This window comes from Parus major, chromosome 2, assembly GCF_001522545.3.
Source record: "Parus major isolate Abel chromosome 2, Parus_major1.1, whole genome shotgun sequence".
Taxonomy (NCBI): Eukaryota; Metazoa; Chordata; class Aves; order Passeriformes; family Paridae; genus Parus; species Parus major.
This window is the reverse complement of record NC_031769.1, coordinates 55,160,989-55,186,870: the sequence shown is the minus strand read 5'-3', so window position 1 is coordinate 55,186,870 and position 25,882 is coordinate 55,160,989. Positions and strand designations below refer to the sequence as shown.

Below are 25,882 nucleotides of genomic sequence, written 5' to 3'. Positions count from 1 at the left end.
CAAATTATTTGTCAGAAGTGAATTCAGTAAGAAAAGGCATAATTTGATAATGAGATTAGAGCTAAATATGCAGATTTAATTTGGCAGTAAAAGAATTCTCTCCTTCTCCTGTAGTTTTCACTCATGAGAGCATGGACTGCCAAGTTTGGGTCTACAGGACTGACATATGTTATCTCTATACCTGCTTTTACATTTGAAGTGCCAGTGATTTCCCCCTAGACATAGTCTTTGAATGTCTATGGGGAAAACATCAAGGATTTTTAGAATGGCTTGGTTTTCTCAAGATCTGTTTATTTTTATATTTGTTTTACATGAACTGAAAATTCTGTCAGACAGATTTTGATTGCATGGAGAACATGTTTCAGAGTCAGAAAACAGCTAAAAAACCCAAACAAGGCAGCTGCAGTTCTATAAGGTTGCGGAGGGAGAAGAGCAGGAATCCTCCACAGTAGCACATTGAGCTTGCTCCTGTCTCATTTGAGTGCTGTGAGAAACCTTCTGCCTTCTTCCCTCATAGTGGAGTTTGGTCTTGTTATAAAGTAAAAAGTTGCAGACACAGAGGTAGGATGGAAATGCATAAAGCATCTTATTCCAGAATGGTGATCACTGATAAAATTTCAGTTTTACAATACCAATACTGTTTTTTTGCCCTTTATCTTTCCCAGTAGAATATGCCAGTAGGAATAAAAGCACTTTGAGTAATAAAGGCATTTTTTTTCTCCCTTCTCCTCCTCCCAACATTTTCCTTTTCTTCCCTAAAATCAGGCCCTGTCCTTGAGGAATTCTACTTTGATGGAAAGTGCACCCTCAGATGAATTCTGGGAATGAGACTGACTTCTCCCTACTTGCACCTTCCTATATCTTGATCCCACTACAGCCCTAGTCCTCACCTGCCCCATGGCCCATGGAGCATCCTCACTGGCAGGTCTACTTGTCACTCCATGAGGTATCCCCAAGTTCCTGGGAAAAGGCAGAGAGAAGATCTGCCCTGTACCATTTTCTGTCCTGTTCCAGCTGAAGCCATCAGTCCACAAGGATTGTGGACTCTTGTCCCAAACTGGGACAAAAGTAGTGAGAGACAAAGACAGCACTCCAGCTGGATTTGGCTCTCTAGAACGCTGAAGAGTTATAGAGTTAATATGGTAAAAATCATGAGCACATTAAAAACTAACAATTTTTATACCACTTATTATCACATTCATTCCAAATCATCTTTTGATACCAATTTACTTGCCATCTCTAGCAAAGAGCACCCTTCTGTAATGTAGCTGGGCCTATATTTTAGGGTTTTCTTTGTAGTATCAGTATTTTTGCGCAAAGACTAGGATCCTCCCAAATCTGAGTGCTTCCTCAATGCTTTTTACAAGCATGTAAATATTAATTAATATACAAAGACATTGCAGAGGTGATTGCTACTTTAAAAAAATGTCATTGCCTTTAAGAACCAGAATGCACCATCGTGATTCCTTTAGTAAAATGATAATCCTAGCAATATATGAGGTACTGCTTCCATATGTCAAGTTTTGTCTTCTGGAAGCTCAGCTTTGCCTTCCAGTCTCTTTCACAAATATAACCTAACCTGGCTCTCCAGCTGGATTCCAAACAGGATATTAGGTCATGTCTAAGCTATCCAACATAAGTCAAGTTCCTGTCTTGTGGGAAATTATCTGAAATTATCCTAATTTATCATGCAATTTCTGATGCAAAAATGGAGCATTAAAATGTCTCAGTAAAAAGCCTTGCATTTGAAAATGATGAAGTAGTCTAGCAGATTTGAAATCATCACCATGAATTAAAATATTTTCAATTTATTTTGCTAAGACAATATTTTTTAGGCAATTCAGTATAATAATTTTTAATAAACATATTAAACTGATTTTAAACAAAAGGTATACTTAGTTATTTCAATTTACCAGGCCTAAACCAGAAAATTAAAAGGAAATTTTGGGCAAGGGAGAAACCAACCTTATAGAATTGCATCATTGTAGGAAAGAAAAAACACTTAGAAAATTCATAAGTAATCTAAATTATTACACTATCATAATAAAAATGGTGTGCATTCCAGAGATAAGAATTTTTATTTTTTTTTCTGAGGCTCATAGTGCCCATCTACCCTTTCTTGCTCTCTTTCCTTTACTTCATTTCCTTTCTCAGCTGGTGGCAAACTTCTTTATTTCTTGACTTTGTCCTGAATCAGCAGCAAAAATTACAGTGGCGCTACAAGACAAGCTGTCCTAAAAATCTTTCAAACCTTGCTGGTGGAATAAATACTAGGAGAATTGTAGAAGGTTTGTTCTCCAGATGAAAATATTACGCTGGGGCCCCTTAAGACCCACAACCCATCTCCTATCAACATGGATTCAATTGGTAATTTGTATATTGAAAACCAAAGGTTATAATACATAGTAGAATATATGATAAGTATAAAATTTAAAAATAATTTTTAGGAGCATTGTATCTACAACTTTATCAAGACCCATTATTGATTTCCTACTTGCTAAAAGGTGTGCTGGTTTTGCACAGCCCGGTAAAAACCTAGCAAAGGTAGCAAAGGGGCCCCAGAGGTGGCTTCTGTGAGAAGCTGCTGGAAGCTTCCACCATGTCCAGCAGAGCCAATCTCTGATGGGTCTGAAGATGGACATTCCAACTGGGCTAGTTAGAGATGTTGTTAATGCCTCTGTGATAACATATTTAAGAAGAAAATCAAAACAAAGTGGGGCACAGTTTTTTCTAGCCAGAGAAGGTGGTGAGAACATGTGAGAGAAACACCATGGAGACACCAAGGTCAGTGGAGAAGGAGGGGCAGGAGCTGCTCCAGGCACCAGAGCTGAGATTCCCCTGCAGGCCATGGTGATGACCATGGTGCAGCAGCTGTGCCCCTGCAGCCCATGGGGATCCACGGGGGATGCAGAGATCCACCCACAGCCCATGGGGGAGGTGCTCATGCTGGAGCAGGTAAGGTCTGGAGGAGGCTGTGATCCAGTGGAAGACCTCATGGAGAGGGAGGGCCCCTGCCTCCAGGCTGGAGCAGCCTGTCCTTGGAAGGCTGCAGCCCATGAAGAGTGACCCACACTGCAGCTGGGAGGACTGTGTGCCTGTGGGAGGAACTCACACTGCAGCAGTTTTGGCAGGACTGCTGCTTGTGAGATTGGAACTACACTGGAGAAGTTTACTGAGAACTATCTCCCATGGGAAGGGACCCCACAGTGTAGCAGGGGAAGAACTCCTCTCCCTGAGCATCAGAACAAAACTTTGGGTGATGAATTGAGCAAAACGCTCACCTTCTGTCTCCCAGTGTTGTCAGTGGGAAGGAGGGGCTGGGTAAAAAAGGGCTTATTTTAGTTCTCATTATCCACCTCTGACATTATTAGTAACTAAAATTCACTTTGTACTTCTAAGCTGAACCTGTTTTTCCCATGTAGTATTTTCTCCTGGTCCACAGCTCAACTAAACTCATTAACCCTTTGTTGAAATTTTTTTTCTCTCCTCTGTCCAGCTGTGGCAAGGGAGGGTGAGTGAGTGGCTTTCATGGGTGCCTGGAGTTTGGCCAGTGTCAAACCATGACAGAAGGACATGTGCTGCTAAATGCCCATTTGTTTAAATGATCCTAATTTCCTCATGTCCTAACCCACAAGGAGTTCTTAGACACATTTTCTGACTGTGTCTGAGGTGGTAACCTCTGTTTTATTAGTTTTCCAGTTTTCACATAATTGTTAATTACTTCTAACAAAAGTAGAAGGCTGGTGGAGAAGGGCAAAAAATGGAACAAGAAAGATTTGGAAAGCTCATGTTTCCAGTCTAACCCCTTCGATAAAAGGATATTTTTTCTTTTGCCTAAATTGTTTCTAGTTGCACCTCTAAGGTCAGAATAAGCCAAGAGAATGAAAGGAACAAGCATCCTGATGGGCTGCCTGAAGCTGCCTGGTGTTACGGATCAGCGTAAAACCAGCTCTCTTTCCTCTGCCTGGGCCGATGTAACTCACTGGAGTGGCAAATTACATCAGACCTACAGCTGTAACCCGACATTATGATTAATTTGATCAGTAATTTCTCCTGTTTTTCATTTTAATCGGTGTGACTATTCTGCTGTGGCAGGTCTTTCAGATCTAATTAAGATAAATTTCAGAGTAAAAGACTTGGCAGAATTTTCGAGTCAAATCCGAGCATCAAGTGTGAAGACCTGCAGCACTAGTCAATCAATTTCCAGTAAAGACGGCAGACTGTAACTCAGCAATCAACCCATTAACACTTAAGCAAATTTCATAATCTCCAGGCCTGTGCTTAGTTACTCTCTCAAAACGTTCTGGCTATCAATAAAAAGGAGAAAGTATTACTGTTCCTAAACACCTGCATCTGCTAAAACCACAAACAGTATCCAGAAGTGGACAGTCTGATAGATCTCAGCAACACTGCCAAAAAAAGGCTTAATTTTAAAGTTTAAAACACAGTCTAGAGTGTTGGGGTTGTTTTTTTTTTTCTCCATAGCAGTATCTACGAGCTATGCAACCTCTTTTAGGTGCTTTTTTGCACAATGAGCTTTAATGATATAACATCAGGGCTATACCACTTACAAAATTTTACTCCATAGATTCAATAAGACTCGAGCCCACCAGGTTCTCAATGTTCACTCAGTCCACTTGTTTCCAAGTAGAAAATTACTTTCCTGAAAAACTAGAAACCTGTGATGACTTGCATTTTTTTAAATACAGAGAGATGGGGAATATGAAAAATAGGGGAAAATAAAGTAATGCTTTAGAATATTCTCTACTTTCTTTAAAATATTTTGGAAATATGAGTAAAAAAATAAATTAAGATAAATGAATGCTAGCAGAAAAGATTGATTTAGGAGCATCTGAGGGGCTGTGCTGACTTTTTCTGTCCTTAAGATCCCCAAGGGCCCTACCTTCTACCTCTAGAGAGGGTTTAGAAATAGAAGACCTTATGGGATATGTATCCTTTTCCAAATTTGTTCTGGGAGGATGTTATTTATTTATTTATTTATTTTCCCATTTATTAAATACTTCACTTGCTTTAGGGACTTTATTAAATGCTCCCATTTCAGAAGCCAGAGCAAGCTGTTTGTTGGGCAAACAGCTCTCCTCTCCTCTCCTTCAGAGAATTCTCTAGCAAATGATTTCTGTTATTAGCCTCAGCATCTGCCCCTTGGGTGCTAATAATGCCAGTTGTTTTGCTCAAAGATTAATTTCCTTTGCTTTAAATGTGAGTCAGACACCAGTCTTCCTTGTGCTTCCAAAATAGCAACAGCAGCAGAGTATATTTGGATGGACCAGTCAGCCAGTGCTCCACTTGAGAGGTTTCCTCAGGAAATGAGAAGATGTGCTTATAAAGTCTGTTTGAGACTGTTTGACATCTCTGCTCTGTTTAAATGCAGTACTAAACAGCTTTACAGGGGGAAGTACCAATGCCTTAAAGACCACAAAAAGCACTGAACTACTGGGAGAAGGAAGACTGTTAATGAGAAGAACTGGAATTCTTCATGCACACTGTGTGGATGGACACGAGTCTTACACACAGCTGAAACGAGCTTTTCTGTGGAAATGACACCCATGAATCTCCAGGGAGACATGAATAATAGCAGCCCTCAAACAAGCTAGCCATAGCAGGAAACCATTGGCATGTCTCTGCACTGTACACCAGAGCCAGGGTACAGCATAGTGCAGAGGCTCCCGAGTGTCCAGCCAGGAAAAATTTCCATATTGTCCTACCAGAGCAGCCCAGCTGGTGGAAGACCCAGAAAGGATGAGTATGACCATGGAAGTGCCAGAGAAGGTAAGAGAAAAAGAAAAAAGGAGGCCCTGGTGGCACTGAAACTCAAACCCAACAATTTCTCAAGCAAAGGTCAAGCTTGTGAACAGTAATGTCTGTGTGGTTCACATAGCTACTGCAGTGGCAAAAAGAGCACAAAACCAAAAGGAAAGTGTTTGAATCACAACAGCATTTGCAGTGGGTAATAACCACATTTGTATGTGTCCAAAGCAGCACATTTACTCACCATTTATAAAATATTTCTTTGTCAAATTGATTACTAAGCAACTTTGGAACAGATTCAATCAGTCATACATTGCACAGTATCTTATGCAGAAGAGTTTAGATAATTTTAGCAAAACAAAGCAACCCACCAAACTCAGTGGGATTACTGGTGCCATAATCTCAATAAAGTTTTCTTAATCTCAGGATTCAATAAGCATGAGAAAAATATAACAAGTCTTGGATGCTAACACAATCATAAAGACAGGCCCCAAGCACAATCCTTGAAAATCTGGCCTTTATCAAGCTGAAAGAGACTTGGTTGTGACTTCTGTATCTCAAAGATATGTAAATATGTCCAAGTCTCAGAAAACACTGAGATTTCTTCAAAGCTGATTCTTCCTTAATGAGAAGCTAACCAGTGAATGAGGCTGGGTGGAAAGGGAAGGGGCAGTTTGTTTTGTGTGACTATTGGAGCCTCAGAGATGTGTGTACATATTCTCCCTCATTTACAGCTGAGTATTTCAGCCTTTCTGCTTTTCTTTGTTCCTTTGTTATAAAAGTGTTGAGTATCCAAATACATTATTTAAGATTAGTATGAAAATTTAATCTGAAGGAGGTTTTGGTTTTGGTATCCTAGAGTTTGCTATTACTTGGAAGATTTTTGTGCTGTTGTCATCTCCTCACTTCCCTTCTTCCCTATTTTTATTGTTATTTTTTTTCTCACTCATCATCTTCCATCAGCTGCAGTTACTGTATGTAGACTTCTGTGACAAAAGAGACTCTTCAGGAAAGAGTTCTGAAAACGGTCAGAATAATTTTACAGTAAGAAAATCTCTGGGGGATTTCCTGTTTGTCTGTTCCTATTCACACACAAACAACAGTAGAAATCATTGACAATTCGTCTATTCCTATAGTGTAGCTTTCCCTTTGCAGGTCTGGCAATGTGTACATTCATCTTCTCCCTATCTCTAAAATATACAGTGAGTGTCAGCACCAGAAGCTAACCTTTTTTTTGGAGCCAGCTAAATATATTTTGCTGGTAGAAAGTGCCTTATTCTGGTAGTCAAGCAGAATAATTAGCTACTTAGTACTATGCTCATCTGATTTTATACTGCATATAATGAAGTTCTTACAACTTGAAAATTTGAATTGCATGGAAACTCTGTAAGATGTGGTAACTGTCCTTTGAAGTTGCAACATGCTGACCATTCAAAAACCCATATGTGTTGCATATAATAACACTAAACTAAAGAATATTTAGAGAAGTATATTTTCCCGGAGGTAAAGGTTTTGAAGTCCTCAACTTGTGACATGAGACAGGTTGTTTTTCACCTCTGGATTCCTTTGTTTTAGTCAATTGAGACAGTGAAAAAAAAAAATCAGACTATGATTATCTTTATGAGGAATTTCACCATTTTTGAAGGGAGGGATGAAAGTCTTCTGCCATCTGCCTGACCCATCACTTACTAAGAGTTTAGCTTTTAAAAATTCTTCTCTGGTTGTTGTCTCTTGCAAATCAACAGTGACCTTGGTTCTGCAGTGTTTGTCTTTTACCAGTGTAAATCTGGAGCATCTTCATTAATGTTAGCAAAAAATTCATATCATGGAACCAAAAGGGAGGTTTTATGTCTTTCTACACAATCATTAAAAGATCCCATAAAAAGTAGTTTTGTATCTACAATCCATCCCACTGAATCATATAAAGAATAGTGATAAAATTAAAGCAGAGTATTACAGAATAATCTGACAAGAATAATTCTGGGACTTTTAGCTGGTGTATACTGCACCGGCGTTATTAATTTCTGATCAGCTAGCAAAGTACCTCACCCAGGTATACCTAAGCAAGTGACTTTCATTTAATTTGCCTTCTGAAGGACATGACAGCATCTGTACATTTTGAGATGTAATTGCTGTTATCCTTCAGTTTTTTGAAACAAACACAATCATCCTCCTGAATTACTGACTTTCCGTGACAATTTTTTGAGGTTGTGTTTTTTTAAACTAATATCTTTCAGACAGATCCTGAATAATGTAAGAGGATAAAGCCCACATGAAAAAAGTCAAGAATTCAGAAATAAAATTTTAGCTGTCAAACTTTAACTTAGTTGTTCTTTATTCCCTTAATATTCTTCAAACAAAATCCATTTCACTCTAGTTCATAAAGAACATTACCCTAGAGGACATAATACCTCTGACTTTTGTTTTAGGTTGATTTTTAAGTTGGAACATTGGACATCTAAAAAATCCACATTCTAAGCTGCTATTATGAGGAACTTCTGCCAAACATGTGCTCCCATCTTTTCTTTTTTGTTGTTTTTTTTTTAAACTGCCTGTGTGAAAGGAAATAATTTCACATCCGACCCTCAGGATGGATGTACAAGGGTAAAGCAGCCTTTCTCTGTGGGATTTAGAATGGAAAGACAAGTTTCATGGAGGAGATCTTACCACTGCTCTGATTTAGAAAAGTACCCAGACAGCCATATACAAAATACAACATCAGTTCCTCTGGAAATAAATCTGCGTGTCATTTATTTGTATATAAATGCGTCTCAGAATTCCTGGTAACATGACAGAGCATGCTTCAAGATTTAATTACTTTTAGGGAAGCTTGAGCAATACTACACTTGCTGTAGAAATGCTGTAGAGATGGCTAAAAGGCCAAAGTAATGATCCTACACACAATACTTAAGGCAAGGGCTGAAGTAGTGTGCTCAGTTCTGGCTTCTCTCCTGATTGTCAGTACATAGCATATTTCTATCTGTGAACAACTTTGGGATTTCATGGCAATTTAAATGGTGGGGGTCAGAGAGGAAAGACCATTAAAACTACTTATCCCACAATTTATTAGCAAGTTTTTAATGCTGAGCCAGAGCTAACACCTAATGACTTCTAATTCCTTCACTACTGTTCTGAAAGTATCCCAGTCATGCAACTGGCTGAGCTCAGCCCAGGGGAAATGCCAGACCTCTCACACTGGTCTATTTCATTGAATGTAATCCCAATTCCTAAAACGCTCAAGGGATAGTGTTTGAACTAAAAACACCTCAGAGCACTTGGCTCCCTTCTGTCACTTCTGTTGAGTCTGCCACATCCAGACTGCCTTCAGATGGGTAGTTGTGAGCACAAGGATGCTAGAGAGAGATATACCAAGGTATCTGTGTAGAAGTACTGTCATTGGCACCTACCAGGAAAGGCTTTACTTACTTTTATTGTACTTTTGAAAATCAGGGAAACTAACAGTTGAAAGCACCTGTAGATCACAGACTAGACTGGAACTACTCACATTCATCTGATTTACTTTGGGACTAAAGGCTATATAAGAGTTAAGACCTCAGGTTCAGTGTTAGTACAACCCTCTTGAGATATGTTGTCTGAGATAACCCCACTTCTTCCCTACCCCAACTCTCATTTTTATGTGTGCATTTCCTTTGTTTGTAGAACTTAACAAAAGACCTTTGAAGCACAATATTTAGCAGGCAGTTTTTGGAAAATACATACAGTTAGTTTGCATATATTACAGCTGTACCAAAACAATAAAATATAACAGAAGCTCCCCTGAAAATATCTGTATCTCTGTATGTCAGTAATCTGCATACAAAAAAAGTCCCAAAGCACCCAAAGCATGATAGATTGGGCATTAAGTGATGCATATGTAGTCCTTAAGACAGTACAGGGAAGCTTTGGAAACATTATTTTCTACTCTAAGAAAAAGTTCAGCAAGCAAGGACACATCTCTTGCAGACTTTTAAATCTATTATCTAAACCATTTAAAAAATCAGATTTGATGCAATTTAGTTGAAGCTCAGATTAATGCAGGTTTAACTGACCACATGCAAGAAAAGCTTCTTATAAACCAATTCCCTTAATTGTCTAAAAAAGGATTGTTTAATTATTAAGCTAATACAGTTTTATTTCTGCACAAAATGGATCCAAATCCATCAGTGTGGGTAAAACATTTTAAGTGGTGTCTCAAAATGTAGAGACTGAAGTTGAGAGAGACTTTCTGGTTTCTAAGTTCAGTTTCACTGCCTATGAGTGAATGGAAAATGAGACTCCAGTCACTTCACAGTCTACCCTGGTGTTTGGAATGACACTACCTATGGGTACAGTCAAAGCTGTTCTTGCACAATGTGAATGTAGCACAACACATGTAGTGCAAGAACACCCAACTCTAAGAACATAGGACCACTGGACCAGAGCTCTCCTCTTTCTGCCCAGGACTTCTAAGATGGGCAGGGCTGAGCATCAGTATGGATGAGGTAGCTGTTGGTCCATTAAAAAATTACCATGTAATTGGAGTGAGCGTCTATGAACGGCAATAACTAGCATCCTTAGTTTTGGATTCTATACTAAAAGCCTTAGCAGAATTATTTGATTATTAGCAGGATAAAAATTAGGACTGTGATCTCAAGAGGAGAGGTAACGCATCCATCCCTTGCACATGTTTATCAACAGAAGCTGACAGTCAGGATCATCTCCTAATGAAATGTTAATATAGTTATCCTCTTAAGTTATGATAAAGGGTGACTGCTGGGCAATTGCAATTTGTGAATGTCACATGATGAATCTGTGGGAAAAAAATAAGAGTTTTCTATGGGTTTTACAATATTGACTTTAAAAGAAAAAGACCTTTACTCTTCAGGAAGCAGCATCCTAGACCATCATTAGGTATGTTTTTATGGTTTATCAGGCCTTTTAGATGTTTTAAGCTGAATGCCCATAAGGATTGAGTAATACAAGGTGGAATTTCCCTGCCTGTGTGGTCAGAAGGCAAAACCTTCACTTGGTTTCCCCTTGCAGTGAAAGAGAATGCACATGCTGGTTTTAGACCTTTAGGGGTTTATATGTAGCGTCCTACCTGCAGTGGATTTGGTGAAGTAAGAGGAGATGGAAGGCCATGCCCTGGTGACTGGCTGGGTTTCTGAGGGGAGCTGGAGGACTGTGAGGCTGGAGGTGGTTGGCTCTGGCTCTGGGACTGTGTTTGGGTCTGCTGTGGTGGTGCTGATGGCTGTGGCTGTGATTGCTGAGTCTGCTGGGTTGGCTGTGGAGTCTGTGCCTGCTGAGCTTGCTGCTGCTGCTGCTGGCTTTGCTGCTGCTGCTGCTGCTGCTGCTGTTGATGATGCTGGAGCTGCTGAAGATGCTGAAGCTGTTGAAGCTGGGAGTTCAGGGATGAGGTAGCTGTGAATTGAAGAGAGGGAAGGGAGTTAAACAAGTTTCATTAATACCTACTATGTTAAAGGTATTTTGGATAAAATTCTGGTTCTGTTACATTGAGGGGCACACTGGTTTCTGAGGACAGCTGACCCTAGATTTCAGGATGTGGGAAGAAAATGTCCCAGTCAATAGTAGCCTGTGGTTCTGCCTGTATAATTCTATGATAAAGAGCCAGACTTCCCTGGAGGCAATGAAAGCAAACCTTTGAAAGGGCTAGGGGATGCCCCTAGGATCCCCACAGGATGGGGCTCAGAGCTGACCAGGATTCATTGCTCAGACAAGATTACCAGTGAAGAAAATGGGAATTTTATCTGCCTAGAGAAGAGAGGAACAGATTGTCACTGTACTTGTAAGTATAGCAAGATCTCATAACATGAACCAGTGCTTTTATATAAAGGAGGAGAGAGCCATAGTCATAAAATAAAGGATACTCTGAAAAGAACTTTGTCGTGTCATTATGCAGTAGGTATCAGGAAATAAAACATTCAGCTGTGAAATTTCTTGTGCAATGCCTAGGGAGCAAAAAATACCTAATAAAATGTGTGTGTCTCTGAAATAAGAACTGCTCCTTATAATTCACATCTAAAAGCTATAAATTCCTTCTTGTAACTTGCACTGCTCACTTGCTCCTGATAGTTAAGGTCTGTTGTGTTTGCTAGCATATGCTTCAAATGTGATGTTTGGAAGTGCGTGGCTTACATCAACCTGCTGGCACAAAGGAGCAAACTTTATTTCCCAGAGACACTTTCAAACTGACTAGGACATTCATTAAATTCAGGAAGACAGGAAGTGTGTCATAGGGATGTCACTAAAGAAGAACAGCTTTAAGCAGCAGCAAGAGCATCACAGAAGACTGATGCTTTCTGGGATTATGTCCAGAATAAGTCACCTCGGTCTCCAGCCATACCCACATTAATCAACATCTTAAGAGTTGAATTAGTTAGCTATAAGATCCCAAGGGAAACAGCTTGCAAGGTCATTATGATATTTTTCACTCTGTATACTGCTTTGCCAGCACCACCCTGTATTATAATTTCCATCCACAAAAGCAAAAGTAAACTGGAAATGAATTAAATTTGTTTTTTTAAAATGGCACTCAGATTTAATGGCCAGAAACTCTGTTGACCAAGTTATTTGCGGACTGGCAGATAAAGCCAAGTCATCTCCACTTTCTTTTCATGCTGATGTCCCTATTTCAGCTTTCTAGATGTCTATGCCCTGAGGCTGAACCTGAGGTCTTGGTGCGACTTATGAAATCAATGAGCCATAAACTGGAATAAGAAAAAGAAAAGAAAATGGAGAAAGATGAGGCAGAAAGGGTAAGCCAGAAAAGGATGTAAGAAGGAAAAGTATAAGACTTGATAAGAAGAGCTGTTGGCTCTCCATTCCCATGCTCATAGCTGCTCTAAATTTTCTTTCAACAGATGCAGGAATCAAACAAGAAATACGCCTTAACAAGAATTATACCCATGTGTATGTGACTTCAACAAAGAATCCTAATAACACAAAGGAGGACTGATAACACCAATATGTTTCTATCAAGAAAGTTACTCAAAGAAATTTTGTATTTCAACACAAAGCAGAGTAACAGTCAAATTAAGAACACACATAGTATCTCATGCACAAGAATATCACCCTAGAGAAGTAAGGGAACAGTCCCACCAGTTCCCTAATGAGAATTTGTACCTAAATACCCTGAAGTCAACAGGGTAGTGAGTGGCAATATAATCCAAGGCATATGAGAACAAAGAAGGTGTGTATACAAGAAAGCAACTGCATAGATGAATTAATGATTCATAGCATGAATCATCTCAGATGGCAAGCAAAACCATTCACCAATTCTATCTGTAGGGATGTACATAGAAGCAGAAAGACCCGTATCATTCCCATGAGGAAAAAAGAAATCTAGACCAGCTCCTTCTATAGTGTAGGCCATTTCTTGGCCTGTGATAGCTTAGCAGACTGCATGATCCACTGATAACCAGAACCAAGACTTCAAACTGACCCTTACTGCATCCACAGACTCCAATACGGAAATGAATTAAATGACATCCCACAGAATCATAACTTCTAATCCACGCGGCTCATGGAGAGGAATGAGGGACTGTTTTATGTTGTATGTACACAATTGGACAGAAGGAGACAAAACATTCTCTAGGACTAGAAAAGCTTTGCTTTCAGTACTGCTCAGTGTCTCAGCACTACTTAAATGTTGGTGAATTCAGGAAGATTGATATGTCTACCATTCACTTCTGTACTGGAAATGAAAACATTTTTTCCTGGGGTAGAAGACATTCCCTGAAGGATAATCTGATTAATGGAGAGTAGTTACTTCATGGAAAATTTTCTGAGTTTATTGCTAGCAACTGCAGAAAATTATTCAAGTAACTTGTGTTTCCAAGTAATTCCTTTAAAAAGCCCCTCTGAAGCCCATCATCATGCTGAGTTATAAATTGCACTGAAGTGTCTTAGAGAGGTATGATTGTTTAACAGGCTGTTGTTAAACAAACAGATAGGGAATTGGAAGAAGGACTGTTAGATCAGACAAGGTGTTCTGAAAACCACACAGTAGGTGTACTGTGAAGGTGGGTTTAGGGCTCAGGATCATGCCTGCAGTCTGGTGCTCGTGCTGCCAGGTTGTACTGCCTCTCACAATGTGTGTACCCTCCACAGCAGGGGTTGTGTCATATTATTGTTTGCAATCAAATCCAATCCAACTCCCAGAGCCTGCTTGCATAGCTCATCCATTATAAATCGTATACCTGTCTAGCATTTGTCACTTTCTGCAGAGCTCGGAGCCTGATGGAATTTCAGGTGGTACAACAGTGCTATGTCTGCATGTATAAAAGATAACATGCACTGCCTACCTCACAGGAATCTTTTTTATGACTTACTGGCTAACAGCTGGGTAAAACTTTGACATATTTTAGTGAAAAGTGCTACTTTCACAGTTGCATTCAAGAATTAAAAAGGCTTGCAAAGAATTTCAGAAAGTTCTCTCTATGGTTAAAAAGGTCAACATAAAGTACATCGCTTTAAAAGAGAGACAGAACTAAAAATGTATGCCAGCTATGAAAATCTGAGGAAATTCCACAAAAGCTGTGTGACATTTCAACTCTCCCTAAAAAAATACATGTTGAATATATACCAAGTATCCAAGAAGATGGCAAATATAACTAATATCTATGAAGAAACAATGTCGTGAGGGGTTTTAAAACCTATGGTTCAACAGGCATCTCTTTCCATGAGATCACCCCACGGTTTATGATCCTACTTTAAGCAGATTATACTTACTCATAGTGTCAAATCATTTACATTAGAATACAAGGCATGGAGTTAAGTGGTGCAAATCAATGGTCAAGAGGCAGTGAAAGCAAACTTTCTGATCTCCCAGGTCATCTACTGCAATACTTGTCACAGATCTCAGGCTACTTTGTGGATTAGAGAAAGTTATGACCTAAGGTACATACTCCTCCTTGATTTTCTTTGGGGGGTACCTTAGGCATTGTGTTGCCATGCATTTACAATATTCACACAAAATATGTCATTTCATATTCTATTCCTCTGCTGGTTACCTGCACAGGAAACTGAAATGAAATGAAAATGCCCTTCTGCCAAGTAGAGTGTTACAATGGGGAAAATTCACCTCTGAGGCAGCCATGCTGAAAGAAGCAGTCTGATCCATGACAGGGGGATGACTGAAGCTTTGTCATAGTGGGCAAACTGAAGAGGCTTTATTTCCCAAGCCTGATTAACAGAAAATAGTAGCAATTGTCTGATGCCCCTGACGAACATATTGTGACATAAGTAGGGGAATATCCCTGGTTATGCTTTATGTTAAAACATACATTTTAATGTTTAATCGTGATTCTCCAAAAAGCAAGGAAGATAAGTATGCTCACAAATGTTTATATAATGAAAACAATTTAAAATTAGGACTCCTTTTTCACCTTTCCTTCACAGTGTAAACTCAGATTCTTAAGATCTCTACAGTGCTTGGCAGAAGATCAAATTAATATTCAGGGATTCAAATTGTATCTAGAATCTGCTCTTGTGGATAAGCTTCACATAATGTCTGATTTATTTTATTAATGTTTTGTGCATGTTTGTTTCTGTGTAAAGAGGAAGGAGGGGTAGGAGGAATAAGAAACAATTTTAGCTTACAAACCATTGTGCTACTCTAGCTTCTCTCCTCCTATTTACGTAATTGCACAGTTGTTCTTCAGTGCCTTGATACAATGTACAATGGACTAAAAAGAAGAAAATCATACATTAAACCTTTTCCTATTTGACTGAGCATAGAATTTGACTCTTGCCATTTCAAGGGCTTAATGCCTTCTTCCACTTCCCCAGTAATGGAGAATGGATTTGCATTGCCTTAAACTGAAAAGTGTAACTAACTTAAGCATCTGGGCTTGAGTTTGAGCTGACATGGCTCGCTTTTTTTTCCACCCTGTTGTTTCTCTTTTAATGAGGCTTATGCCTTTCTTTTCTTTGAAACAGATTTCTAAAGATTGAATACACACACTGAACAATCTAATGCAAGCCCATGTTTACATTCTCTCCCTCCTGGGTAATGAGGGGTAGGTTAGCCAAATACCCGTGTTTTTCCATATGCTCGGATTTTCTTTTTGAGAGTGAAATGCGAGTTCTGTTAAATATGTTAGCATCCTCTTTGTGAAAAAAAATCCCTGAAGGGTTGGACTTGTGGCTGAAGAGATTAGTAATGGGATACAGAGCATGTTATTTCTAAACCACTGGTTCAAACTCAGCCTAGGTCAATATAGGGAACAAAAGTCATTGCACTTTAATGGTGCTTTTGCATGTTTTCTACCATACAGAAGATGTATAAATGTATAGAAGTCGTATTCACACACAGATATCCACAGAGAGCCTGTCTGCATTGGAAGAAAATTGCCACACAGTCAAGGTAATAAATTGTGTAATTTAATAAGTGATGGTCTCAAAACATCTAATGAGGAAGATCAAAAAGACTATGGTCTTGAATGGTTTCAATTGACATCTTTATTTGCACTTTCAGCGGAGAGGCTAAGAATGGAAAGAGTACACATTTCAAGTCATCTCCTTGTTCCTAAAGGTGATCCCTCAAAGTTACAGCTGCAAAACACAGATGGGGTTATGGGGAGAAACTTGCATTGCCAATAGTCTTCTGCACCAATTGTCCAGATAAACAGAGGACTTCACTTTCTAGCGCTGTCACATCCAGCATCATTCATGAGCACTAAATGCACTTTAAAGAATATAGGCAATAAAAAGGGAGTATTAAGAATAAAGCCATCATAAGTTATATGGTGCCTGTGGTGTCTACATTTTGATGAGTACTGGAGCTTCCCTGAAAAATGATCCACTGCATTAAATAAATCTGACATTTTGTTTTCCTTACCAAACTTTAAAATGTAGAATAATCCACTAAAATCTTAAGGAATAAAAAAGAAAAAAAAAAAGAAAGAAGAAAAGTTCTAAGGTGGAGAGCTTGACTAAGTATCAGGATAAGTATATTTAGAATAATTCGTGTTTTAAGATAATGTAGGGGCTATTTTCCTCTAGTTTATGACAACACTGTAAAGTGAATAAAGTTCCCTGAGTGTATTGTAAAAATTGCATTAACCTATTTAAAATGCCCAAAGGCAAGAACATGCTGGAGAAATTAGACTTTAATAAGCCATTTGTTTTCTCAGTTCAAATGGGACCTTAGGTATCATATTGTACCAATGGTTGAAATGTTAACTGGAGTTGGGGTATCGTCAAGACACAGGGGATCAATCAGGATGACTTGTCTTGGGATTCTCCTTCAAAGACAGGCAATTAAGCATAGCATGACAACACTGTAATTGTTTGAATGCCAAAGTCTGTGTGTCAAACAAGTAATATCGATACAGTAAATTCTTAAATTTTACCAGCCTTTTTTTTTTTTTTTTTTTTCCTGCAAACATGACTCACAGATCAAGTGTAGGATCTTACAATGATGTCTTTTTGCCAGATAAAAGCAGTTTTTTGATTACAGAGTGCAGAGCCAGTCCCAGATTGTCTAAGAATAGAACAGAACATGAATTTGAGTGGCATGGTACTCCTACAGAGTGGATTTCCAAACCATATTGAGCCTATAACAATGTTCCTGTGGACCAGAATTTAAGATAACCTCCTAATTTGTGGGAAAAATTCTTCAGGACTCATTTGCAAGAAACTAATTGACAGTGAAAAGACTATCATTTAAAGGCCAACAGAACCCAGTGTAAGATTTCACAGCTGAAAGGATATGACAGGGAATGGATGAATGACACAAAGAAATTAACTTTGAAACAACAATCTGCTGACTCAGAGAACAATGACTATGATTTATAATGGACATAAGAGAAAATCTGTGCATTCTCTGCACATACAACCTTTAATGAGAGGAACTGCAGCTTATCTTTTCTCTCCTTTACTCTTTCAGATGCTCTATCATTGATGGGAACCATAATTTCAATGGCACTTATGCAGACTGTTTGACATACTCAACGTAGCAATACTTGTAGAGAAAGCAGTGCAACAACATACAGCCCCAGAAGCCTTGGAAAAGGTTGTGCAGAATCCTGTCTTACAGTTCAGAGAGTCCCCGTCCACCAGGTATCCTGCCATTTCTCCTGACAGCTTATGTGAGGCTTTGGGGCAGAGTCTCATGGAAAGGAGCTTGTTGAACTGCTTGGTGGTTTCAGAGTGATTTTGCATTCTTTCAGATAATAGATCTGCAGTTGCATCTTCTATAATTGTTTATGTTAAATGGATCTTTGGACAAAGAAATATGTATCCAGTTGTAGCTTCTGGAATTGTTCTTTGAAGATTGGGAAGTATAACTAAAAGTGAAATAACTATAAGTGAAATGTACTGGGTATTTTGTACACGTGTGTGTTTTTGGTTTTGGGTTTTTTTATTAATAACACAATCAAATAGCAGATCAAAATGTTTGTGGTTTAAAAGGTTGCTCTGTAGTCTGAGTTTGTGAAAGTGTCCTGGGAATGGCATAGGAAAATGTCACATTCTCCCAGCCTCAGGCTACAGTGTCCAGCAGGTGACTTTGTATGAGTGTTAGCTTTCATGTCTCAGATGCTCATTGTAACCATGTTTCTATCAATCTTCACTTCCAGTCTTTTCTGAAAGAAAAAGACTTGAAACTCTGTATTCTATTAAGAACTCTAAGAGTCAAGCACCTGTAAATTCTGTTCTTTGTGTATGAATTCCAGCCAAAGAAGTTAGCTGAACAGCAGTGAGAAGAGGCCATGGAATGACTCAGAAAACAGCAACATATACACTGTAAGGAGAAAGGGAAAAAAAATGCAGTGCAATCCACTTCTTCTCTTTACAATCAATAAAACTACAACAGCAACTACAAGAACCAGGTGCAAAAATGGCAGTTCTACCTTGCTGCACACAAATTCTTTGCTGGAGCAGTGACTTGAGCTTCAACCTTGTTAACAGGCCCTGTTTTTCTCAATACAGCCTTGAACTTCTGCTTTTCCCTAGACATGAAAAATTAAAAATAGCAGTAACCGGATAAAAAACATGGGGAAGAACACAAAGCAAAACAAAACACATGGCTGCAATGCTCCCAGTCCCTGAAGTAGGGATTGAATGGCACTCCTCACCAGTGGGCACACAAACGCAGTACCATGTTGAATGTGGTATTCTTCCCCAGGCACAGAAGAATAAAATGGACTAAAAAGCTTTGTCTGAGTCACAAGGGGCATTGCTTTAATAGCTGTGGTCCAGAAACAATCTTGAGTACAGGTTGGTGAGGAGATGCTGTGCTAGGTACTGTAACATCACTGTGTGAGCAGAAGATAGAGGTGCTCTTTCTTTAGATGAAGGATCAGTGTTTCTCTAAGCTATGCAACTACCTCCACACCAGAAATTACAGGAGAGTTGGGAGAACTTTAATTTGGTGATCTGTCATATAACAAGCTATTCCTGAAGGTATGTACCACCACCAAGGTACCCAATATTTGCCTAGAGTTGACTCACAGTAGCAATATTTTGCTATCTTTAAGAATCTTCCATGATTTTTATCATATGCCATGCATAATTAATAGCACTGCATTTAGTTATGTGCATTTCAAAACATACCATAGTATCTATAGCTGTTTTATATTATATTTAAGCTGACTACAGGTCAGTTTGAGGCAATCTGCCTATATCCCCTCTTCTAGTTTATTTTACTTGTGGAGAGATTTAAAACAAAGTTAAACAATAGGGAAAAAATGGTTTTAGACTGTGCAGTTGGTATTTGGCACAGATGGACTGCTCAGTTTTAGTTTGCAGTAAGATGAAAGTGTCTGAACATGAGATTTCTTTTCTGTCTCTACGGTTCATCAGCCAAACATCTTGCTGCTTCAGATGCAACTCCTAGTTTGGCTGTGTTTGGCATCTACCACCTTTGTTCAGCAACAGTAAATTAGCTGCTCTTTGGGTGCTGACATGCTCCCATCCTCCTAATTTCCTGCTCAAAGAATAAATAAACAAACAACCTGGTTATTCACATACTGCTACATATTCAATTGCTCATCAGTAAAGAATTTGGGTGGGAGACTTAGGGAGAGGATTTTATAGTCAGTCCTCATCCACAGGCTGTGAAGCCAGTTACATTTCTGTTAGGATGAGCCCTATGCACATGTGAAGAGTGTCCAGAAGATCAGCTGCATTGCACTGCCCCGTCAATGCACTGTACACTTCATGGCTTCCAAAAGCACATAGAAAACCCAATGCTGTTTGATAATTTGTACGTTTTTGTACACTGAAAAGTAGCAGCTAATAGCAGTCCTTTAAACAAACTCCATCTAGATCTTACTTTGGCTCTTAAGTTGCTTCTTCATGGTTATTAATTATTTTTAGTTTGAAAGGAACATACAGACATTAATAAAAGAACTCTCACTTGAATAATGTATTTATTTTCATGGAGCTGGAGTCCCCAGTTATAGAAAGGAGAACAAAATCCAAAGGATGTAAAGGAAGACTTTTCAATTGGCAAAAAAATATACGCAAAAATGAGTCACTATTTATGTACACATATTCATTCTGAACAGAATATTGGCAGCCTTTTGATGCAGTAACTAACTAATACCTTATTACCCTTATCAATGAAAATACTTGTTTATCCAGACCAGCTAATGGAAGAAAAGCTGAATTTGGTTGCTAATCTCCAAAAAAACTAACATGAAACTAGTCTTTGCCTTCCTTAAGGTATCACTGCCCTAATTTTAACATTCAGAATAATGAAATATTTTAAATAAGAGTTTGAGTCTCATCAGCTGCATTAGCTATACCAAATATCAATAATTTTACAAAACACAACAAAATTACCAACACATTAAGGCTGTTATACATATTAAATACACCTGCTATTAATGGTACTCTTTTTAGAATTATATAAGGATCCTCCAGAATTTGCTCTAAATATATAGAAAATTCATAACAGAATGTGTCCTAACAGGTATATTTTATTCATCCTATAAAAACATACTGGCAGTGATGTATCTGGGTTGTGTGAAGTTTCCAAGCAACAACTACAATTTTCTTTTAAAACTTCCTTCTGTTATATTTCATATTTTCATAAAATAATGCAAAAGCTACTTTAAACTGTAGAGAATTAAGAAAATTTTGATGATAATGAAAAGACTGGTTATAATGTGAATTTGATTGCTAATGCATAGCCACAGATAATGATGTTTGGGGGTGGAGGGCAAAAGTAGAGAATTTGCTGTTCACAAATTCCCTTGTTTTTGAAATTAGTGAATTTCTCATCCTCTTGCAAAAGCCCACTGACTAGGGTAGGTAGAATTTCCATACCATAGCTGGGCACTAACTTCAATGCCAGTTAAATACAGATGAGCTTGTTTAAAAAAGGTGTAATTTCATGAAAAGCCTGGACCATTCAACAGCACAAAACAAAGAAATACATGTCAGTGCCTATACAAGATCTAGCTTTTTGCTTAAATTAACTTCTAATTTAAAAAGTTAGTGGAAAAAGCACTGAGCAAGTGGGATGAACTTTCTGTCATGGCAACCCTGAGAACAAAAGTTGGCACAGTTAGTGCACACGGAAATCTGAAACCACTACTTTAGATTTGTTTTGCCAAGTTTTAACTAAGTAGATACAAAGACTGTTCCTTTCATTTTCAGTGCCAGGGATTTTGTCTTTACTCTGTTGATTTTAATAGCTCGCTCAGAAGCTTGGAAATGAATGTTTCTTCCATCATCAATTTAAAACTTTTCCATTTGCCAACTATGAGTGTTTTTTCTACTGTGTGTTTTCAATGAAGCTGAAATTAATATGGATCCCTTTGATTTTCCATCCAAGTGCCAGGGAGCATGGGACAAACAATTTTTCCATCTCCATCCTTGAGGCAGCGCCAGGTCCAGCATCACATAACCACAACACTACTCCTTTTCTCCCCTCTTCCCACAGTCTTCAAAAATATGACTCATTTTGGACTCATGTTTATCTAAAGTCTGCCTGGAAAGACCAGCTCTACAGAGGTCCTCCAGCCTTCTATAGGCTATGGCAACTCCTACAGCCATCATCTCCAGTGGCTCAACCACTGTTCTCCTCAAGCAGAACCTTCTCTTTGTGCACATATGGCCCCAAAATCTTCGCTTCTCTACCAGCTGTAGACACGTTTACTTCTTTGTTGCTTATGAAATCCAGCAATCCTCACCTTTGAACAGGGAACTGAAGCAAATGCAAATCTGGCTCAACATTGTCAGAAAATAATACTATATATGTAATTGTGAAAAAAAGCTGTGCAAAAGTTGTGTAAATTCCTGCATTTATTTTTTCAGGAATGTATAGGGATGTTTTTTTGCCAATAGCTACTTAATCATAAGAGCTTTTGAGAACTGTATGAGGAAATAGCTAAAAAGTGAAGGCTAGTGTTCTGTAAGCAATCATCCAGTGCAAAAGATCTCATTAAGAGGTTTGCAGCATACACTGGTGACTGTTTTATGTATTTGAATTATGGATCACATGGATTTTCAACTCATAAAGAAACTAATGCCAGGAAAGCATCTTAGGTTTCAAAGTTTTACACTGGAAAATTAAGAGTGGAAGCCAAGAACATAAAACCTCTGATATTTGTGAATCAACACCGGTCCACAGACCAGTACAGACAAAACCAGAAATAAATTCCTTTTTATATTTTTAATGCAGCAGCATTCTTAAATAGATTAATTCTAGAATCTCTTAATCATCTCTCACAGTGAAATGACATCTGACCTCATGCAAAATATCTTCAGCTAGGAACTTTGCTGGTTTAACTGATGCCACAATGATTTTCAGACTTGATCACAATATATCTGCAAAATAGAAAAGCTTTAGATGTCTGCATGATTCTGTCACTTTTTTTCAGCTGCAACTGGGAGTGGCCTTTTTGCTGTGTACTGTCTAATGTATGTCTTGCAGACCTGCATCTCACTTGACTGAGAGGACTCAGAGTTCCCCCTGTGAACAGCCCTGAGAAGACCACAGGGAAAATGTGAGGCACCACCTGCATCTTGTGTCAGCATGGGCATGAATACAGAGCACATGCCACAGAGCAGCTCTCTCCTTCTGAAATTCAGAAGAATGCCATTGGCTTATGTACAGATATGCAACTTTAATTTTCCCACAGAACACTTTAATCAGAAACCACTTTCATAATTTGTAAACACTGCCAAATGTTTGATTCTAGGCTGTTTAAGAGATCAGACCTTTGGGTAGAAAAATAAAATAAATAACAATCATACCATCAAACAAAGAAAGCAGTTATAAATAATTAAATATGCTGCACTGACACATACTATTCCCATCTGGATGCTGTGCTTCCACAATATAAAGCACAGCTTTCCTAATTAGGAAAAAAATAATTTAAAAACATCCTGTATGACAGAACAAGTCAGATCAGAAAAATGGACTTATGACTGACTGTCATACACGTGAAAATCAGCACCTGAGAATCCACTTCCTACTTCTGAACCTATCAGACCTACACCACCTTGGGCACAGGAGTTAATCTCACTGCCTCACTTTCCTGTTCTATAAAGGAAAAAGAGGGATAATAAACTTCACTTTCCTAACCACAGGAAGCTAATTTAGTGAAATGCAGCAATGTGTGCTAAAATCCTCAAAAAGAAGGGGGTCAAAGATACACAAAATTTTATTTCCCCATGGAGAACATTGTAACACCTACATGGTGTTAATGAGAGATAGATGATTTAAAAGCAGCCATTGTTTGGTCTTACTTTTTGATAATATCTGGGTAATGCTTTTATTCCCAGCAGCTCATAGAAGTTTTTGAGATCTACAACAAGCAGGACGTCTTTTAAGATGAACTCTCAGCTTAAGCACATTTTAGGCCCTTATCTCACACTGGATTGAAAGGATGCCTCAAAATGAACCCCAGCTCCAGATTTTCTGGAAGATTAATACTTAAATTTCACTGCACACCTCTGTGAGCACCTCTATAATCAGAGACACACCAATGGAACTAGCTAAACTAAACTAGGTAATGATAATAACAAAATAAAAAAAATCCAAAAGAAAATCCTACCAACAAAGCATCAAAGATAATAAACTGCAGGAAGCTAGGCCACAGAAACAAGAGGATGACAAAAGACAATAAAGAAAGGAAAACAAATTCAAGGGCGATAACTATAGGATCCCAGTGGGCTTGTTATATGAATAGTCTGCAGGCAACCACATCCTGCTGCTGCTATGCTTCATAAATTCTATCATCTTGTTAAGAAGCTGAAGACTACTGACCTCACTTCCTCTGCTAATAAGACTTTGTGCTGCTTTGTGCCTAGACTTTTATGATGCTTATGAAATTTGAGCCATTGTGTGAGCCTCCTTCCTTCTTACACCAGTGATCAACAAATCTTACCAATGATTAACGCCTCCAAAATTACAGAAGGACAGATGGGAAATGAAGACTCCTCTCCCTCTTTTGTGCAACATTCCCTTCTTTCCCTCTTCCTAAACCCTTGTAAAATATTTTTCAGACTCTCAGGACCAGTGATGCTGAGACTTGCTTGGTTTCTGAATATAGTAAAATTAATCATAGCAATAAAACAAGAAATCTGAGTAGATTTTAAGATGTTCACATATAGGGATGACATTTATACATGCCTGAAAGACCTCCATGCATTATAAAGCCTGTAGAGGCAATATTCAGCCATTTTGTCCTGAGAGAACACATAACAAGTGTCGAAAGGCCAAAAAGAGAGCAGTCACAAAGGTGTTTTGGAAATACTCTCCAAACACAAAAACTACATAGGCTGTGTACGCAAAAGCTCTCCTTATTGGAGCTCAAAATAGGAGAAAACAACTACTCTTAGCACTTATTTTTGAAGAGCAAAATATACAAAGGCAGCAGAGACAAGGTCCACCCCAGCTGGCTACAGCTACTCATGATCATGAAAAATCCAGAGAAAGTCAAGCCTGTGACTAGTCCTGTTCATATTTTGTAGCATTTTCTTCCCAGTCTAAAAAGGTACAAGACAAATCAAGGCAGTCACCATAAAAAATAGGGAAGGCTTGTCTGTCAGCTGCCTACAGCTTTGAGAGTTCAGTAATGTATGTGCCAAGGATGTACCTTTAAAATTTTACAGAATGCAACTTAAACAAAAATGATCAGCCATTATTTCCTATGAATATCTCCACAGAAATCACTAGCACAGGGTAAAAAAAAAAAGTACCAAAAACCAAACCCTCATAGATGCCTTCTTTTCCCAAAGACATCCTCTTAGCCTTAAAAGTTAAGACCCCTAATGGTCACCTCTTGCAGCTGGTGGATTACATTATATATGTCCTTGCTGAGTAAGCTTACCTTTAGTATCTCAAAACAAAATTGCTGCAAATAAAGATATACAAATCAACACAGCTGACAAGGACAGTAAGACCAAACTCTTCTTCAGGTTTCACAGAGCAATGAGGACGGTCATGGAATTTGCATTTCTGAAACAATGAGGAAAATGCAGCCTTTAGTTACATAGTTCTTAGAACCCTATGTCTTTTGGATATGATTTTCTCTTTGCTTCAGTTGTGCTGCTAATGCTGCTCAATGCTTGCTTTGCCACCCTTAATAGATAACACAGCAGACATCCACTGTCTAGACTTCCTGTTCTTTCCAATCAGGAAGGTATGCAAATTCTTAGTAGAGTATACCACAATAAAATTTCAAATAAAACAGTCAAAACCAAACCAAAATGAAATACAAGTCCAAATATACTAGTTTCTTCCTGCCTTTTTCATACCTCCTACATGAGATCAAATATCATCTTTATTGTGTTGTCACTCTTGTATGTAAAAATATATATATTCAAAGCCAGCTTATATTTAACAATTTCATTGTTTTCTTCTCTACAGGACATAAGATGACATTAGGAGCCTGCTGAGTGTTCTCAGACAGATCCAATCTGTTCTGCCTTGCACAGACCAGTGACCAACTTGACTGACATTCCAGAATGGCCCTGTGGAGCATTAGGTGCCACCACCAGCTGTTCCACATGTCTCTGTTCCAGGGACACTGCAGAGTGTACACAACACTTAGAGTTGGAGGAGGGTGCACAGGGAAGGCAGGAAGGCAGGCAGGCAGGCAGGCAGGAAGGCAGGCAGGCAGGCAGGCAGGCAGGAAGGCAGGCAGGCAGG

General features: G+C 38.7%; 1 protein-coding gene across 1 annotated transcript in view; it reads right to left on the bottom strand.

Annotated features, from left to right (window-relative positions):
* Positions 1–25,882, bottom strand: part of POU6F2 (POU class 6 homeobox 2) — a 245,223-nt gene that overhangs the window by 83,476 nt on the left and 135,865 nt on the right. Inside the window, exon 4 of the mRNA XM_033512016.1 lies at positions 10,850–11,169. Within this exon, the coding sequence (XP_033367907.1) occupies positions 10,850–11,169 (320 nt within the window). The remainder of the gene's footprint in view (positions 1–10,849; positions 11,170–25,882) is intronic.